A 19,892-nucleotide genomic window follows, 5' to 3' on the forward strand; every position below is an offset into this window, starting at 1 on the left:
TATTGATTTGGTTTTGATTCCTCTAGAATCAAACCGAATGGCTTATGACAAAGCCACCGAACTCGTCCTCGGGTTCCGGATAGAGGGTCCTAGTACCAAGGGTTTCTGCTGAATATGGCTACAAAAATAAATAGGCAGTCGCGGAAAATTGTACAGGGGTGGTCTCGAAGGAATTAACCCCCAAGCGGAGGTGTGAAAACCGTGCCTAAAGCTGAATGGCAGCTGGGTGAGGTGTCTAGAACGGTGACTCTGGGACACCGGGCGACCTCTCAGAGTACGCAGCCTTATCCTTGCATGCGGGGCTCTACAAGGATGGACGAATTGTTGTGCATTGTTGGTCGGCCAACAATGCCGACCACATTAGAGCGGGGGGAGCCAATCAAAATGGATTCAATGCGATGGATCGGCGGAATCTCGGGACCTTTAGATGGACGGAGCGACAGAATCACGACTTGCTAGAGTGCTACGATGCGAGTGTGGCCCCTGAACGGAGTTACATGGCACGGCTGCATGCTCTGTGGTGCGAGAAACACCCGGAGCTATCGCACTTTTCGCAGCAACGTCTGCGAAACCATGTCGAACTACTCCGAAAAAGGAGCTATGTAAGCGGAATGCCTACTCTACCATAGATAGAACAAGTCGGCAACAGAGAAAGGGAGGCGTCACTAAGACCAACCGCGGACAGGCATCCAATAGAGGAAGAGCGATGCTTTATGACCCGGAGAAACATCAACACCAAGGTTTCTCTCAAGCCTAAAGATCTGGCTGAAATGGATGACGATCTTCGTGGACATTTTTCCGAAGAATCCGACCTTTGGGCTATCAATGATTGTGTGTATAATGCAGCGAGAACTGTGGCCGATGCGAACCGTAAAACAAAACCAACGGCTGATCATAAGACCAAAAGGCGAATGCATCAACTTGCCATAAAGATAGTCTGGGCAAGACAGTTCGAAAGTTCGCGCGCGAACTCCGGACCCGTTATCACACATTTAACAATTCAAAGCTGCTGACCATCAGAGGAGGTCAAAGTATTTTGGAGAAAAGTCTACGAAGTGCAGCATAGAGGTTGAAGTATTTTGAAGAAAAGTCTACGAAGTGCAGCATAGACTGCACGATGACTCAGAAAATATAAATAACTTCAAGGAGCTGTGTGATGCCCTCATAACACCTGATCAAGAATGCCCACCCATCACTACCGAGGAGGTGAAAAAAAGTATTAAGAGGGATAAAGAACTATTCCGCACCGGGACTAGATTTTATCAAAACCTTCTGTTGAAAGAAGTTTCCTTCAACCCATCAGCATTTGGCCCGTATATTCACCTCATATTTAAAGTCGGAAGAGCCGATCGTCTATTTTACTATTTTGCCATTAAAGAAGTAATCAATTTTAACACGTGCTAGGTAGAGGTGTTGAATTTCTGTCTGATATTTCATTGCTAAAAGTGATAGAAAGGAAACCATCAAATAATTTCTATTTTGTCCTCCAGCGGCGTCAGAGAACAAGAAAATTTTTTCATAATGATCCAGCCCTAGTTTTTCATGTGTGTGCCATTGTGGTCTAAGTTACAAACCGTGTTGCGCCTTTATTAACGTCCCGTCTAGGAAGTTAAACATACAGCTATTCGAATTTCTATGTACGTGTACGTTGAATACATGAAGCCACAAAAGGTGACAAGAAAACGGTGCTTTCACAGGAATTTTTGGGGAGCGCAAAATTCTGAGCAAAATCGAATTCAAGATGCAGGGTATTGTTGGCTTGCAACATTTTTGTTTTTTGTTATATATATAATTAAAAATTTGTCATAAGGACAACCGCAGGATTTCGCCGGGAGCGGGTGCTAATCTGAAAAATTGCACCGAACGCTTCCTCGGGTTGCGGATAGAGGGTCCCTGTACCAAGGTTTTCTGTTGAATATGGTTACAAAAATTAATAGGCAGTCGCGGACAATTGTTCAGGTGTGGCCCCGAAGGAATTAACCTCAAGCGGAGGTGTGAAAACCATGCTAAACGGGAATAACAGTGGTAACACCAAACATGGTCGTAGTAAGTGCGGTTCAAAGCAATAGAACGCGTAGGGCTCCCGACAATGGGTCGGCCAACAATGCCTACGACTCTAGCGCTGGGGGGAGCTAATGAAGATGGAGTTAGTGCGATGGATCTTTGGAATACCGGGGTTTTCGGATGGATGGAGCACTTAGTCTCGAGTTGCTAGAGTGCTACGATGCGAGTGTGGCGCCTGAACGAGAGGGTTACATGGCACGACTGCATGCTCTGTGGTGCGAGAAACACCCAGAGCTTTCGCACTTTTCACATCCGCGTCTGCGAAACCATGCCGAAATACTCTAAAAAAGGGGACTATGTAAGCGGAGCGCCGACTCTACCACGACCAGAACAAGATGGTAATAAAGAAATTGAGGTGATCCTAAGACCAACCGCGGGCAGGAATCCGATAGAGGAAGAGTGATGCTTCATGACCAGGAGATACATCAACATCCAGGTTTCTCTTAAGCCTAAAGATCTGGCTGAAATAGATGAAAAGCTTCATGCACATATTACCGAAGAATCCGTCCTATGAACTATCAACTGTTGTTTGTATAATGCAGCGAGAGCTTTGGTCGATGCGAACTAAAAAAAACTAACGGGTGATCATAATGCCAAAAGACAAATGTATCAACTTGCCACAAAGATACGCTGTAAGAATACGTCTTAAAATTTCACTTCGAAGTGTGAATTTACACATATAAAATGTCACTTTAGACGCATTAAAATTACAGGTTTGAAAGAAAGTTTCCACGTGTTGTCTAGAATGACGTCTCTTCAGGCTTAAATCTATGACTGTATGAATTCATACGGCCTGTTAAAAATCAGTACTTTCAGAGTGTGTAAAAAAAGGATTCACGCTCTACGTAGTAAAATTCCCCAGAGTAGTAAAATTACCGCCTGCTCATAAATTTTTATTTTCTAACGAAAATTGCTCTACTTTATAGTAATTTTAGATTAGTTTGTATACTATTCCACATTTGTGTAATTTTGACGATAAAGCTTTTTTCTTCGCTGTTTTGTTCGCGTGTCATGAGCGAAATGTGCATTTTAGTTTGGAAACTTTATTGCTTATTTTCGGCGAAATAATAAATACAAGTGACTAATTTTGACTTTTGGAGAGAAGTCTACGAAGTTCAGCATAGACAGAAAGAAGGCTCAGATAAAATAAATAGCTTCAAAGAGCTGTGTGATGTCCTCATAACAACTGAGGAAGAACGCCCACCTGTCACTACCGAGGAGGTGAAAAAATTATTAAGAGGTATAAAGAACTATTCCGCCCCGGGACCAGCTGGTATCAATAATTTCTGGTGGAACAAGTTTCCTTCAACCCATCAGCATCTGGCCCGTATTTTCACCTCATATTTATAGTTGGAAAAACCAATTCCTGAGCGGTTTCTGGAAGGGCGCAGAGTACTTCTGCCGAAAATGGGCAACTTAGCTGACCCGAATGTAAGAAATGTATGAACAACGCGGATCAAAGAAAGGCGAAGCAGGATGTCAGGAGAACTTGCTCATCGATAGATGTGTCTGCAAAGATTCAGCATCCTACCAGCATCACCTTTGGATGGTCTGGATTGATTACCGGAAAGCTTTCGATTCAACCTCCCATAGACTTATCTTCTGTCTTTTGGAAAGATTAAAGGCTCATCCGCGAATGGTGAGGTCCATAGAGAGATTGATGCCGTTTTGGAAAACCAGATTTACTATCTCATCCGGAAAAAATCGCGTTACAACTAACAAGGTCACCTTTCAGAGAGGTGTCAGCTAAAGTATTTTACTGAATAGCGAGTTTTTTTCAGCATGCCCTACCACGCCAGATTGTAAATGAATTTCAAAGAGACTCACGAAGCCAAATTTTTTAAAACAATTTGTTTAAACAAATAGTTAAAACAAATTTTTCTTGCAAAACTAATGGCGAACTTGAAATTAGCGCACGAAAAAGCCCGTTAGTTAACATAGATTGTATTTGTATTATTATTCATTTTCTTATAGACTTTAAAATCCTTATGAAGATTTAATATAGATTATGCAAAATTAATTATTTAGTCATATGGTTGTAACAAATTGTATTTTAAATATAAAATTTACTGCTTCTGGCATATTTTTTCCAGTAGAATTAGATTTTAGAATTTATTTTTTCAAAAAAATTAAACTTAGCAATAATTTATTTAAATAAATTTTTTTATCAAAACTAATGGCCAATTTAAAATCAGCTGTGCCTCAAACTCCTTAAATTCTATACGGGTTTATCTAGTACATGACCCGAAATCATATATTCACGAAAGGGTTATACAATTAAGTTTAAAAAACAATTTGATTTGGCCATATTTTGTTTTAAAAACATTTTAAGCAAATTATTTCTACAAATTGACTTCGTAAGTGTTTTTGTATTTGAATTACAAACATTTCTGGCTGAATTTTGTTTGATTTGGTTAAGATTTACGACCTGTAGGTGCTTTTGAACGAAATTATTGTTATATTCCCAAGGTGCGACATGCTAGGCTAAGTGGAAATTTCAGCCTATGGACGTCATTTTAGTATCCATGAAAATTTCAAAATCTTCAGTTTTCATAGTCAACAGCACGAAACTCGTTGACTGGATAATAGCTGTTGGCGCAGGTTTGCAACAATTCATCGTGAAACTGATCAAAAATTCAAATAAAAAAACGTAATTATAGTACTGTCAAAACCCATGGAGGATGGTTGTTTGAATACTAAGAACCAGCAAAAACTTTGACTGGCCGCTTCTCGGTTATGCCAAAGTTGATTGGCAGGCTGTCAAGCATGTCAAAAATTGGTGTGAAAAAAGTAATTTTAGTACTTTAAAACCCCATTGGGGATGATTGTTTAGGTGCAAACAACTACCAACAAATTTTACTGGCGGCTCCTGAGTGATGCCAAAGTTGAATGGCAGGCTATCAAACATGTTAAAATATCGATTGAAAAAATGCCATTTTGGTATTCCTGAAACGCATTGAGAATGATCTTTTAGGTGCTAAAAAGTAAGTTAATTGACTGGTTGTTTCTCAGTAGTGCCAAAGTTGACTGGCTGGCTATCAAACATGTCAAAAATTCGATTAAAAAAACGTAATTCTACCCAGGAAAAAAGAACCGATAGAAACCGAGTCGGTTTGAAGTAATTTACAGATTAAATGAATGAAAATGTAATTGGTTGGCCACATTTTTATTCGGTTACCTGTGCGCGGTGCTTTAAATCTGCTATTCCACATTCGTCAAAATGCTGAGTGAATAGAGTTTAATGAGACTGACAAACCTGAAATACTATGAGTATTCTGCGATGCATTAATGTGCATATGGGTTGAGATTCAATATGAAATAAAGTTTTTAAAAGATCACAAACAATGGTAAAAATACGATGCGCACATAGAAATTTTCAATGAGCGTGAATCGGCCGATTTTAGGTTACATCAGGTTGAGTTCAACTGAGTAGAATATGCAGATTAAAATTGTAAAGAATTAATTGTTTCGAATGAGAAGTATGAAGTGATAAATTTGAATAGGACAATGATTAATAAAAAAATTAAAGAAATTAAAATTAAATAATATTGTAATATATTATAATTAATGCAACAATTTATAAATTCAATGATTATTTAGCTGTAATACTCTTTTTACAGTGTTTTCAATAGATTATCCTGTACAGGAATTATAAAATTTAAACTGAATTGAACTTCAGTGACATTCAACTTATTCAGTGCACATGCTAATGGCTGCAGGAAGTGCACGTGTTATATAACCTACAGATTGTAACCTTCATTTTTCAGTTCCAGTGATAACGAGTTTTTATAAACTTAAATTAAAAGAAAGAATTAAACTTTTGATGTGTAAAATATATAAATAAATTTTTAACATTCTAAAGTGGTCTGATGCAAATATGTGGAAAAAAATGTTCAACAAAATAAACAAAAAAAAATGCCTGAAAATAAATAGTCTGTAAATAAAAGTAGACTACATGTATGCCAGGATTTTCTTAAAAGTTGCCCACTGAACAATTTTTTAATAAATTAAAAATATTTAAATTAAATTTGTTTTATTTAAATTAATAATTTTTTATCGGAACTATAGTTCCTCTATTGGTTAATGCTGATTCATAATCGCTACTGAATGGGTCCGAGAAAAAAATTACGTGGCCAATTAAAAAAGTTCATTTCTCATTCAAAAATCACTCTAATCTATGGGTGGCTATCTGTATTGCAGTGACATATATGCAATTCAGAAACCTCAAACCCCATTCAAATGCAAGTGAATGGATTTATGTTTCCTGGGTAATACTCTTAAAACCCATTAAGAATGATTGTTTGAGCGCTTACAACTAACATAAAATTTGATTGGCAGCTTCTCAGTTGTGCCAAAGTTGACAGGCAGGCTGTTAAAAATGTAAAAATAACAGGAACTCGTGAAACTCGTTCGAAAAATTTGTTTGAAAGAACTGTATTTTAGTACTCTTCAAACCTAATGAAGATATAAAAATATCATTTTAGGACTTTTCAATCATTTTATGAATGATTCTTCAGGTGCTAAGAAGTAATAAAAAGAATAACTGACTACTTGGGAGATGATGACAAACTTGACTTGGTGAGGGTTCAAGTTGCTAAACTAAAGACATAATTTCAGCACCTCAAAAATTGACAATAATTGTAAAAAAAATATTATTTTGAGAAATTTCAACGGGCATGTACACCAAATCGTTCTCTTAGGTAAATAATTTTACCCGTGTTTTTGTATTTTCTGAAAATAATATTTTTAGCCCTTGCTCTAGCCATTTTTAAGTCTTTATGTTACTCATCATTGAATATTGCATTTATCGCATGTTTATATCAGAAATGTTATGCAAAAGTTTTAGGCATATCAAAAAATCGAATAAACGGGTAATATTTGGAGCCTCGTTGTGAGCCTCGGATATGCTTGTGTAACTTGAATTTTTGAAGAGCCATTTTTGAAACTATTCAAAACAGATTTCTAAAAAAATTAAAAAACGTTTAATTTAATTGATAAAAGACTAAAAAAATCTTCTAAAAAATAAAACATTTAAGCTGAGCACCGGCTGAAGGGACAGCGAGTGGACGGCTGCAAAAATAGTTAACCCTCGTTTGGGTCTCTCATTGTGTACCGTATTCACTGCGGTCCCAAGGTGCGGTCACTAACAATGCGTTGACTGGCAGAGTAATAATAAGTTAATAAATCTACAACTGCTCTTTGGGTCAATCCTGTATCTGGCATCAGGACTTCTCTACATTAAATCAGGAAACCTGGAAGCCTCAGAGCAACGTCTAAAAATTTTTTTTTTTCATATACAAAAACATGGGTAAATTTATTTGGCTAAGAGAACGATTTAGTGAATATGAACGTTGAAAGTTTTCGAATGTGATTTTTTGGCCCCCCTTATTAAATATTAGGGTGGTTCACAAGACACTTCTTTGTTGCCGGCCGTATTTACGTAAAAATGGAGATACGTATAAATTTTAGAGAATTATCTTAGGAATAAAAATGGTAGCCAATAGAAAGGAGAAAAGTCTCATTTTGTGTGCGATTTAAAAAATATATATATTTGGCTCTGGTAAAGGTCATACAATGTTTGAACTCTTAAGAACAGACAAATATGAGACCATAAGTGTACCCCTAAACATTTTTTTGTGAGGATCGCCAAAATTCTGGGACATTCCTCATGCAACTGAGGAAAAATATATAAAAGAGATAAAATAAAAATTTTAATTCTGGGTACTACCAGAAATAATATTGTAGAGAAATTATTTCTGCAACAAGGCTTTGAATAGTTTTTTCAGTGCTAAAATTTAACGAAATAGCAATATACATAAATACAAGGCAAAAAGAATAATTTATTTTATATCCATTCGAATTTTCGACATATTTTACAGCCTTCCAGTCAACTTTGGCACTTCTGAGGAGCTACCAGTCAAGCTTTTTGTTAGTTGTTAGTGCCTAAACAATCATTCACAATGGGTTTCAAGATTACTAAAATTACGTTTTTAAATCAAATTCTTGACATGATTGACAACGTACCAGTCAACTTTAGCGCGATTAAAGAGCTGCCAGTCAAATTTCTTGTTAGTTTGCACCTAAACAATAATCCCCAATGGGTTTTAGGAGTACTAAAATGACGGTTTTAAATTTCGTCCTATCATTTTTTATGTGTTTGATATCCTGGCAGTAAATCTGGCACTAATGTGAAGCTGCTGTTTATTTTTTTTTGTTAGCGCCTACGCCACCAGTTCCAATGGGTTTCAAATGTATTAGAATTCAGATTTAAAAAAATTGAATTCTTGACATGTTTGGCATCCTTCCAGTGAACTTTGGCACCACTCAGGAGCTGCAGTCAAAATTTTGGTTTTTTGTTAGTAGTTAGTACCTAAACAATCATCCGGAATGAATAACAAAAGTATTAAAATGACTTTTTTAATGGAATTTCTAACAAATTTGACAGCTTGCCAGCCAACTTCAAACAACCAACCCCCGAAGGTTACAGCAGTATCAAAATGACGTTTTTTTTCACTTGAATTTGCGACCATTTTTACGATGCATTGTTGCAAAATGCACCAACAGCTATTAGTTAGTCAACGAGTCTCGTACTCTTGACTTGCATGAGTTGAAAAACTAGGTAGTATATGTCTTAGATGCGGGGTGTGTGCATGATCCACTCTGCAGCTGTCATCGGGAATGTCTTGGTTCAAAATTTGGCGACGGTATGCTAACGTATTAATGGTAGCGTCTTGACACACCAAAATGAAACCCTACCTGCCTGACTTCAATCCGAACTGATCCCTGAAATTAATGTGGAAGATGTCGTGCACCATCCTCTTGTCATGGAGCTGTTCGCGGAAGTTTTTCTCATGTGCTTTCTTAATCCGGATTTTTAGGAGTGAGTGATCGAGATGGATAAGATTTGATGTATTTTAGCATACCTCTGATATTGAATTCAGGGCCGAGTGTTTCAGCAGCCTCCTCTGCCGCTTTGTAGAGACACGCTGATTTGCCCACTTCCTCGTGCTAGCTGACCATTTTAAGAAGAGGATCTCGTCCGTTTACGACTATACAGAGTACTCACCATCTATACAACCACTTGTACTATGTGATAGTTCACAAAGCAGTAAACAGTAAAGTCCTCCAGCAAACAGTTGTTCGAAGCTTAGTTTGAGCACAAAACACTTAAATTTTGATCTAATCATCCAATGAGGAGCGAACTTCTAGTGACCACTTGTACGCACACACTATCTTAAAGATTGGGACACGTATAAGTTGTGGCAAAAGCTCAAAGCTCGCTCCTCATTTGTTGATTAGACCCAAATTTAAGGATTTTTCTTGCCCAAATTAAGCTTTGCTTCGTATAAGTGGTGGGACATTTTGTGTGTGCTGTACCAAGAATAATTCTGTTGTGGATAGACTACCTTGACGGCGTGAGATGTAAAGTCGTGGTGGTCTGAGCTCGCCCTTTGTCGATGAAACCACTTCAAATAAATAAGAGTTCTACCGGGACGATAAGCATGTTCGTTGCAAATACTTTGTTTCTCGCTGACACACATTGGGGAAAAAGTACAATTTTTGGTTTAAAATATGATTCCATCTGAACCTGTGGACCGATTTGAATGGTTTTTTTTAAGCTGATAAAATTTCAAAGAAAGTTGTCGAGCCTGATTTTTATTTTAGTTTTTAATTTTTTACAAATAAATTAATATGATGAAAAAATGACAATTTTTTCTATTTGACGTTCTCGGTGCTCGTCAATAATAGGAAAATTGTTGTAATCACCGACGTGTCATACATTTACATTATATAAAGTTATTCCATCATGATACAATAAACAAAAAAATTTGTTGTAAACAAATTATTGGTTGAAAATGTTTTTTCTATAATTTTCTATAAAGTTCATAAAATTCATAATTTATTGATAAATTTTATGATTTTGTCAAACAATTTTAATAAACAAATGCATTATTCGAGCACATATCGACAGAAAAATTAATTTTTTTCAATGTCAGTCCTTTTAATTGTGAACTTTATGATAATTTTAACAACATCCATCACTATTTGGTAAATTTTTATTTTTTTGAACAAATTTAATAAACAAATGCATGATTTAAGCGTTTTTCGATGGAAAAACTCGTTTTTTTCAATGTCTGTCCTTTTAATTGAGAACTTTACGATCATTTTAGTAACAGTCATAATTAGTTGAATAATTTTATGTTTTTTGTTAAACAAATTTAATTTAAAAATTCATTATTCGGGTATTTTTCGCCGTGAAAACTTGTTTTTTTTTTCAAAGTCGGTCCTTTTAATTTCAGAAAAAATGAGTATGAAAAGTCGGGACACTCACGAGTCTGAAGAAAGTTCTTCTTCCACTGCCAACATGTGACTTCAGGCTTCCATGTTATGTCTTGAGCAAGTCTTGAGCTTCAGGATCTAGCAGAATTACTTTCTTCCACTATTGCTTCTGATTTACAATTTCTGGGTCGGTCGAAATCAGCAGTTTTAGTCCAAGATCTCTATTAGTAGCCTCTCTGCTACATTTTTGAGTGTGAAACTCTCGTTGATGGAAATTTTTGTTGTTCGCCTCTTGAGCTTCTTCCGTCAATTGACCAATGGGGAGGAAAGCAGATTAAATAATTTTGGCTCCATGAATGAGAATTTTGTGTGCTGCCACTGGCATGTAGTACCAATTATAAAGATTGAAATACATTTGCGCTGTTTGTTGGCAATATTTTCCGAACTTGAAAGTGTCAATTGCCTCTCCTGAAGCCATTGCTTGCAAAATTATGCCGAATGTACGGATTAACTCCCTGACGACATGTCTGATTTCGGAAGTCAAATCAGGATATCTGAAAAATCTTCTGGCAGTATTTCCTGTATTAGAAGTCCCCGATCTATGTTTTGGAACATCTACAATAAGCCCCATCTTATTACGGAATTCTTTTTGGACTTTTTTTTGTTGTTTTCATTTTCGCTTTCTCTTCTTTAGTTTTTGTTTGCCGCTTGCAGAATCCTAAACGATAGCTAATATCAATTCCAGTAGTAGTATCAATTCCATCAAACGAATCCACGCGTGCAATGTAGGGAGCCCGTATCTGAAATTTCATACATTTTCTGGTTTATCTGCAACTTTAGGTAAGTCATTCATCTGGGATGGTGTCGCATCACAAATGCAACATGTGGCAGCAGAAGGAATTCCGGAAAGAGCCTGCCACACCTTTCCATAAACTGTAGTCAATGCGAACTCATGAATGACAGTTATGATATGATGACTATTCAATACTTTTATTTTTGCAGGTTTGAGTTTTTTCTTCCTCCGTCAACTCTACTTCTGTCGTGGTTCGTTCCTTAGTTTCTGGTGCATGTTGAAACATGAGCAGCCTACATAATCTGATGAATCATTTTTCCCTTCCACTATATCCTGTGGCAAAATATTTGGAATTTCTAACATAAGCTTCACTGTATGATCACATAAATCTTACAATTCAACCCCCACCACAAACTCTGTAACTGTTATACTTTTTTCGGGAGGAAGACACTAACTCTTGGTTTCCTCAAGACTTTTATAAAGAGGAAAAATGTCAGCATTAGAAGAGTTACCAATGACCTACATATAGGATAACCACGAAAATCATACTCTTAAAGGAAATTCTATTTTTATTTAATTCCGGTTACCGAACAGTGTTTAAAAGTCTAACGTATATATTTCAATATTTGCAATTGTTTTTATTTTTCCTGTATTTGTATTTATTAAATAAAAGTCCCTAGGGCTAAATGGCCCTCTAAGGAACAGGATAATACTAGGTAATTACTAATTTGTACAAGCACTGATCGGTAATATACTTAATTAGTCTTATAACTAAATCTATAAACCAACTCAAATAAATATAGTCTACCTCATAATTTGTAACCGATCAGGTAGGAGATTAATATTTAGTAATGAACATTGAGTGATTAATTAGACGCTCTTTATGTGTATTAAAGTAGAAATTAAGGGGGTAAAACTGTGTGCATAAAAATTAAAATGTATAAAAGTTCATAAAAACAAAAGAAAATTTGAAGATAAAATGTCGGAGAATTAAGTTTGAGAGTTTACCAGTGAGTAATTTCAACAGTTGGGTTAGAAATATTGTACAAATATTTGAAAAAGAGGTTTTTGAAATGCTACAGGGAAGGTGCATTTCTAATATTTTATAGTATTTTATTCCATAACCGGGTACCTTTTACTATAAATGACCTTCGAAGCTTACACGTTCTGTCCAAGGGAATCTTAATAATTGAATGTCTTTTATGAAACATAGAGTGTGCTGGAAGGTCTCTGTCTGCAAATTGAAAGAGGTTAAACATATACTCAGGAGCTTTGTTCTGAAAAATAGTGTAGAGCAAATGACCCATAAAGAATTGTCTTCTCTTGGCAACATTAAGCAACCCAGCTTTATGTCGGCATGGAGTTATGTGTTCGTATTTAGACAATGTTGGATTTCACTTCCAAAGTCAGAGGTGAACAAATTGAAAAGAAGGGGTGCCAAAATGAAACACTGAGGAACCCCACTCTTAACCTTCCAACAGTCAGAAATCGCACCACTACTATTAATAATTCTGTGAGACGTATTATTAAAATAGGATTGGAACCATATGATGACAGAACTTGACACGTTAAAAGATTTAAATTTTTGTAGGAGTAAACTATGGTTGACCATATCAAAAGCCTTCGAAGAATCAAACAGGACATCAATCGTGATCTACCTATTATCCATTGCTAGTTTCAGATCCGTCGTTACTTTAAGGGAAGCAGTAAGAGTACTATGTTTCGCCCGAAAACCCGATTGCATCGGGTCAATGGCCCTAGATGTTTCGAGAAATTTGGAAAGTTGCAGGTGGACAACTTTTTCAAGTGGCTTAGAAAGTCCACATAAAATAGAAATTGGCCGGAAGTCTTTCAGGGAAGTAGGATTAAAAATTTTGGGAACTTGGCAAATAACTGCCTTTTTCCAGATATCTGGGGAGATACCGACCTGTTGGAAAGAATTATAAATATACAAAAGAAAAGGAAAGATAATTGGAAGTGCAAGTTTAATCATTTTGATTGATATTCCATCAGATCCTATGGCGTTTTATTTGATTTAAAGTATTTTTTCCAAAAATATTTCAGGTGTGATATCATCGAAAAAGAAGTCAGAATTATTGAATGTTGACTTAATAGGGGTAGTGGAAAATAATAATGATAAGCCTTGAACTAGGAACGTAAAAAAAGTCTTTAACAAGTCATTAGGCGGAAAATTACTATCTATAGATTCGTGATTGGGCGGGATTAGGTGTAAACGTCTAAGAACATGCCAAATATCCTCTTTTTTTGTCTCTATGTGCAATCTCGTTATAATTGTATCGATTAAACGCATCTCTAATTTTAGTTTGAACTAAGTTCCTGAGTTTACGAAATTCAGTTTGTATTATACTGCTTCTTGTTCTTTTTGCAAGCCGGCACTTGCCATCACGTTCCCTCATCAGATTTCTAATTTCAGGTGTGATCCAGGGGGCAGCTTTATTGACATTTTTAGGAACGTGTAGCAGTGAACATTTGTTGAATGCGGATACTATATAATTAGTAAGAGCGTCAATTTTATTATTTATATCTGTATCTAGTAATATTTTTTCCCAATCATACGTCATTAGGTGTTGATGGAATGCATATTCATCAATATTAGAGAGATTCCGCACCAGTCTTTGGGTTGGTATTGAATTTAAATTATAGGAAAATTTAAAGGTAATGTTCATCAAGTCGTGGTTAGAGAGAAAAGGGATGGCGAGTATGGGTATGGTGAGTGGAATCGTGAGGTACAATCCAGAGCCGCGAAGAGTACACCAAAGACATGAAATATTTAGTATGATTGGAAGTGAGATTTAAGTTAGTGTTAAAATCTCAAGTAAGGATAATGCTGTTAAAGTTAGGAATAAGTGAACAAATTACTGATTCAAGCTCTGTACCATAGGCAACGAGGCTAGAAGATATATTTGGAGTTAACCAGGACTCAGAAACAGCAATTATATGGTAGGAACATGTACTGAAAAAATGTTTAAATTCTAGAAAATGTGCCAAGAGAGACTGGGCGTTAACATGGCAAATGCTTAAGGTATCCATTCGTATATAAAGAGAAACATTACAATGTGAATGCGATGCATAAAAATAGTCAATTTGTAGAGTTGGCGCAAGGCTGAATTAGAATAGTAATAAATACACATTAAAGCGTCAAATTGAGATCGGTAATCATTTAGAGGCACAGCACATAATATGGCCAGCATGCAGTTAATTTTCAGATGAAAGAAAATATAACTTAATATGTATGAACAAAACGCTGTATATTTACTATAAGTGTTTAAGCAGGTGAAACAGAAGTGTCTCAGAAATAAAGCAAGGAGGTTTAAATACTTTTCTATGCAAATAAACAAGATCGACTGAGGATACAGAGTGAAAATTAGTAAATCACATGTAGTTAGGTAGGAGTAGCACTTGAGAAAAATTAGCGCTAAAGTTATTCGGAGAAAAATTTAAAAAATATTGGTCTTAGGCTGTGTTTGCTATTGTATTCCCTCTACAGAGAGTAGGTTTGCAAGATGTATTCTCGGCAAACCGTCCTCCTTGCGGTAAAAAATTCTTCCACCAGAAATCCAAAGATATTTAATTTTCTTGTCTCTTCGGAGACCGAGAGCAATAGCATAGATTTTCCGTTTGAGTGGAGTTAAAACCTCGCGAAGATGAATAAAGCGTTTCCTCATTATGCTTCTACATGGTGCCCCAGACTCAATTGTCCGGACTTATATAGTTGTATAAAAATAAAAAAAATAAAATGGAAAGTTCCTTTCCTAAATTTCAGTTGAAGGTTTAGTTTTTGAGTTATAAAACATTTAGACTGGGCCCATCGTACGCAGACATACGTACGTGAGCGGCTTTCCAACGTAGTGTTATTGAAGAGAGCGCCAAAGAGGGGTTATGAAGGGAGATCAGAGGTCACTACACTATGTTAAACTACACTATGTTAAACCAGCCTAAATACTTCATAACTCAAAAACTAAAACTTCAACTGAATTTTGGGAAAGGAATTTTCAATTTACTTTATTTTTATTTTTATGCAGACCTATAAATCCGGAAAGTTGAGCCTGGGACACCCTGTATAATAAAAATAAATTGATATTTCCGTTTCCAAAAATAAGTTTAAGTTTTAGTTTTCCAGTTATAAAATATGTAGGCTGGACCGGAGCAGTATTATGGAAGCGAATGGCGCGATGGGGTTAGCGGCGAGATAAGAACGATCAATACACTACCTTATAGCGGGTTCAGTTATGCTGCACTAATGCACTTCAAGAACACTCCCACCTGCACTGAAGCAGGTCGGAGTGAGAAGGAGGAAGAAGGAGCGGTCGGAGTGATCTTGGATTACACCACTGCAGGATGACCGAATTCGCTTTTAGACTCCTGCTCATTCACAAACACACATGACTGTTTATAACGTGCTCACGATTGATCGGGCTTATTTTATATTTTATATTTTATAATTCAAAAACTAAACCTTCAACTTTTCATTTGTATACAGCTATATAAGTTCGGATACTTGAGCCTGGGACACCCAGTATAGTGTACCCTGTATAGTGTGTATCTATAATTAACTCTTCCACTTTGTGTTTTTTTTTACCAAAAAACAAAGCCCGCAGACAGAATAGTTAAAAAAATCTACAAAACAAAATGTAATTTTCGTTTATCAATAATTTATTTCGAAATAAAACAAAACGTATAAATATAAAAGTTTAACTGATAGTGTACTTCCGTATTGCACTATACCGTGAATAAGGGATTCTACCCCTTGCACGGCTGCTAAGAGGCGATCACATTACATGGGGTTAATTTTTTTTGCCTTGCCACAAAAACATACTTGGGACCTACGACCCCCTTTCGAAATTTCCCATTTCAAAGCATTTTTTTCACATAGTCCCATAAAATAAATGTTTAGAATACTCCTTTTTTGAATAACTGTGGCTGACATGTGCTCAAGCGTAAACCACAAAAATGTATAATTTTTCCTATTTTCTAAGAAAACTATTGCTTCTATGTAAAAAAGATAATAGCCTTTTTATTCAGGAAAGAATTCTGTGGATTTTAATATAGAACCTCAACTTTACTGAAATAAGCTGTTTTAGATATCAACTCTAAAAACTGATAATCGCGGCCATTTTTCAATATAAATTGTTAGTTATTGTTCAATTAATATAATACTTTTACAGGTTTATTAACAGCCTATCAGGAAAGGCTGAGCGAAATTTTCAGTTTCTTACTAGAATTTGTTCTAGTAAAGTTCTTCTCTTAAGTTTCTTCCTAATTATTTCCCTTTTCCGTCTTTTTTGTTTCTTCGTTGCCTGGCCTAATCGGGTCCTTTACGGATTTTTACATGTAGAATGTTTACCTTTACATTTTTTTACTGCAAACATGTGGGTCACTCTCAGAAAAATTGCATAAAGAAACCGTTTTATTGCTACATTTTTAAAAGCTTGCAACGACTTCTCATGACGAAAGCCATATAATCGTCAAAATAAACAGGACAATTTTAATACTAGTGTCGTCACAGTCTTTCTCAAAATATGGACCATTTTGACCAGATCGACATTTTATACCCTCTTCGCTGTCTTATTAATTTACGTTTACCAAAGTGACTTTAAAGTAATTCCTATCTTCCAATTGTTATGAAATTGGCTACGAATCGCCTTCAAAACATTAACCAGAGGGATTCTGCACTGAGTATGCTCCTGACTACTCACTCCTAGGAATCAAGCATGGGAATCCTTCTGGGATTCAGTAGTAGTCGGTAGTAGTCTAGTCTCTAGCTATGTTTCAGATGTGCGTATCGAGACGTGCGCAGGCTTTAAAAGTCGAGGCTATGTCAAGGGGTTTTGTTGTAAATATATCAATATTGATTTTTATGTTTCAGTTTTGAGTAAATCTTAACTTTGCTAAAATCATGAAAATAAATATTGAAAAAAAATAAAAAAAAGAAGCAAATTATTGAAAGATATCATTTCTATATAATATGAAGCTTTAAATTAATCATTTGTTTCTAAATAGTTTACAGATAATAAAATGTTCATTATAGACGTGTTTTTATTTGATTCATACTCTTTGTTTCTAATATAATTTAACCTGCAATTCAAAAGATCTCTTGGAGTTGTATTTATCGTATAAATTGATCGTACTACAAAATTTTTGTCTTACTTATAAGGCTTACACTTTGGTAAATTTACAACTTTGTATAAATTCTTTATTAAGAAATTAATCGAAAACCACCTTTTGTTTAATTTATATATTTATATTTGTCTGACTCCTTGAATACTTATTTTACAGTCTCTTGAATTAGATACTATGCGGGGTGGTACGGAAGGTGTAAGTATAAGGGAGCAGAAATATTTGAATGCACAAAACCCACTTCTCCCTGTCCTAACACACGTTCTAAGCATCGTGAATTTGGTTTTCTAAATTCAAATTTTTCTCATTGCTTCATTGCCACTCTCCTAAAGTTTATATTTAGAAAAGTTTCTTCTGTCTTCGCATCGTAGATATAATCCAAAAACTTCAAATGCGAAATACTTCTTTTTTGAAGACGAAAATATTTTGTTATTAGATCTAAGTTACCAGAAAAATTTCGGAGGAAGTGAATTTATTCTTCTAAAGCAACAATCGATTAAAATATTTTTTGCCCTTTCTAAATAGCTTGAAATCTTATTAAATGTTTGAAAATCGATTTTTCAGCTAGTTTCCTAAAGCTATATCAATTTTCTTTACTGTTTGACCATGGAATGTGTGATATGTTTTCTGAACTGTATTTTTAATATATCGCAATAATAATATATGAAGTAGATTGTCACATAAATAATTTTTATTGATTTGTATAACAAGAAAATATTTAAAACTGAAATATTGCTTTTTATTTCACTATAAAAAATTTGCGGTGTCTGAATTAGATGAACATTTCTTCTTATTATATTTCAAAGTCGTTTAGGCAGGGTAAAATGTTTAAATGGTCTTATTGCTGTACAGGTTTCAATTTACTGGCTCCTATCTTCTTTTACTGGTAACATGAATCTCAAAAAAAATTTGTTTGTCTTCAAATAAGAAGTATGTTACTTTGATTGCTTTTGAATCATACCTGCGATGTGGAGACAGAAGAACATTTGCTGTTTCTTATGAAATTTTAGGGGAGTCTTTTTGACTACCAAAAGAAAGTTTGCATGCCTATTCATATTTCAGTTTCGTATATAATTTGGTTATGGTTGCCCAGAATCCGGATGATTGAGGTAATAAACAAATAAAATAACCAATTTATGGGGAAAAGCCTTCAATGACATAAAAACCACAGATTTATTTTTAAAACAGAAAAGTATGAAATATTACAGAGGAAAACAATTTTTTTCGACTTGGAATTCTCCGAGACCATTTAATCGAAGAAAATTATCACGTCGTCGCGGCAAGCCGGCGATGGTGTCACACACGCGGCCGCACTTCGTTCGATTTTGTATTAAATCTTGTTTAAAAACCCGATATCCGGATTGTTTGACCGAATCGGAGGGCCAAATGAACATCCTGATTTTCTGAAGGAATCAGTGGACCGAATGAACATCCTGATACTCTGATAAAATCAGGGGCTATGCATCTAATTCGCTCGTTCGAAATTAGTGCAAGGAAAAACCGATACTGTCTTGGTAGGTAATCGAACACGACAGAGCACCGCACGGACGGTGTGAATGGATTGTTGAACGAAGAACGACTGTTCGTACTTCTACTCTAGAAGTTCCTGCCGATTTCGATGTTGCATCTTATGTAGAATTTTCGGCTGATTGCTAAAATCGAGGGTCTTTCTTCGAGAAATGGGTCAATTTTGAGATAATCGCATTTGAATTTTTTTTAATTAATCAAGTAGACCGCTTACAATTTTATTATTTTTACTATTTTTCTTTCGCGGTCGTCTGGTGTAAATGTTTACGAACAAAAAGTTCCTTAGCCAGATTTCGATTGCTTTAATTTTTAATGCAAAAGATGAACAATCAAAGAGAAAATGTCAGAGGAATTGAAATGCACCAATTTCTACGTAAATATTAATTCGACGACAAAAAGTTTGAAACAGAAGTGTTACTACTTGGCCAGGCGGAACTGTTTTTAATATACAAGTTTTCAATAATAGTAAAAGATTTCGAAAATTCGACGTTACTATAGATGAAAAAAATCTATACAAGGTATAAAGTGTCGTGTTTATCGAAAAGAGGTGATTTTATTGAAAAATATTAAGCTGCAAAACTTACTGTTTTGACTGAGCTCTATAAATTTATCTGAAGCTCTTCATTTAAATTTATTTATTTACCAAGTTAATGCAAATACTTGAATACATGAACTTTATTCCATGATATCATTGGTAATTATAAGTGAAATCTTGCAACAAAGATTGGTTTAATGTATGAAAAGGCACAAAAATATTTGTTTTCTAAAATTACGGAAAAGATAATTATTGTATAAACTAGGGGCAATTATAAATTGAGTCTCGATCTCAGCTTCTAACTGAGGTAGAAAGTTGTAAGTAAGCTCAATAATTTCCATATATTTTTATTAATTAAATGGCTATATTAACAACTTTGTAACATTTATACTTTGTTTGTTACAGCGCTTTCTTTTTTTAAGTAATAAGTAAGTAGAATTATTACAGTATTTGAGCACCCCTTTTAAAAGTGCATGATACGGCAATAAACGACCCAAAAGTTTTCCAACTGCCAAAGGCGTCGAGCCGTAAAGTCGTAGACAAACCATTCAAGCC

General features: G+C 35.3%; 2 protein-coding genes across 3 annotated transcripts in view; one reads left to right on the forward strand and one right to left on the reverse strand.

Annotated features, from left to right (window-relative positions):
• The window catches only part of LOC117178698, a 109,961-nt gene extending 98,986 nt beyond the window's left edge, over positions 1–10,975 (reverse strand). Inside the window, exon 1 of the mRNA XM_033370126.1 lies at positions 10,737–10,975. Within this exon, the coding sequence (XP_033226017.1) occupies positions 10,737–10,975 (239 nt within the window). The remainder of the gene's footprint in view (positions 1–10,736) is intronic.
• LOC117178353 (enhancer of rudimentary homolog) overlaps positions 1–19,892 on the forward strand; it is a 72,019-nt gene that overhangs the window by 29,767 nt on the left and 22,360 nt on the right. The window lies entirely within an intron of this gene.

Source organism: Belonocnema kinseyi, chromosome 8 (assembly GCF_010883055.1).
Source record: "Belonocnema kinseyi isolate 2016_QV_RU_SX_M_011 chromosome 8, B_treatae_v1, whole genome shotgun sequence".
Lineage (NCBI taxonomy): Eukaryota > Metazoa > Arthropoda > Insecta > Hymenoptera > Cynipidae > Belonocnema > Belonocnema kinseyi.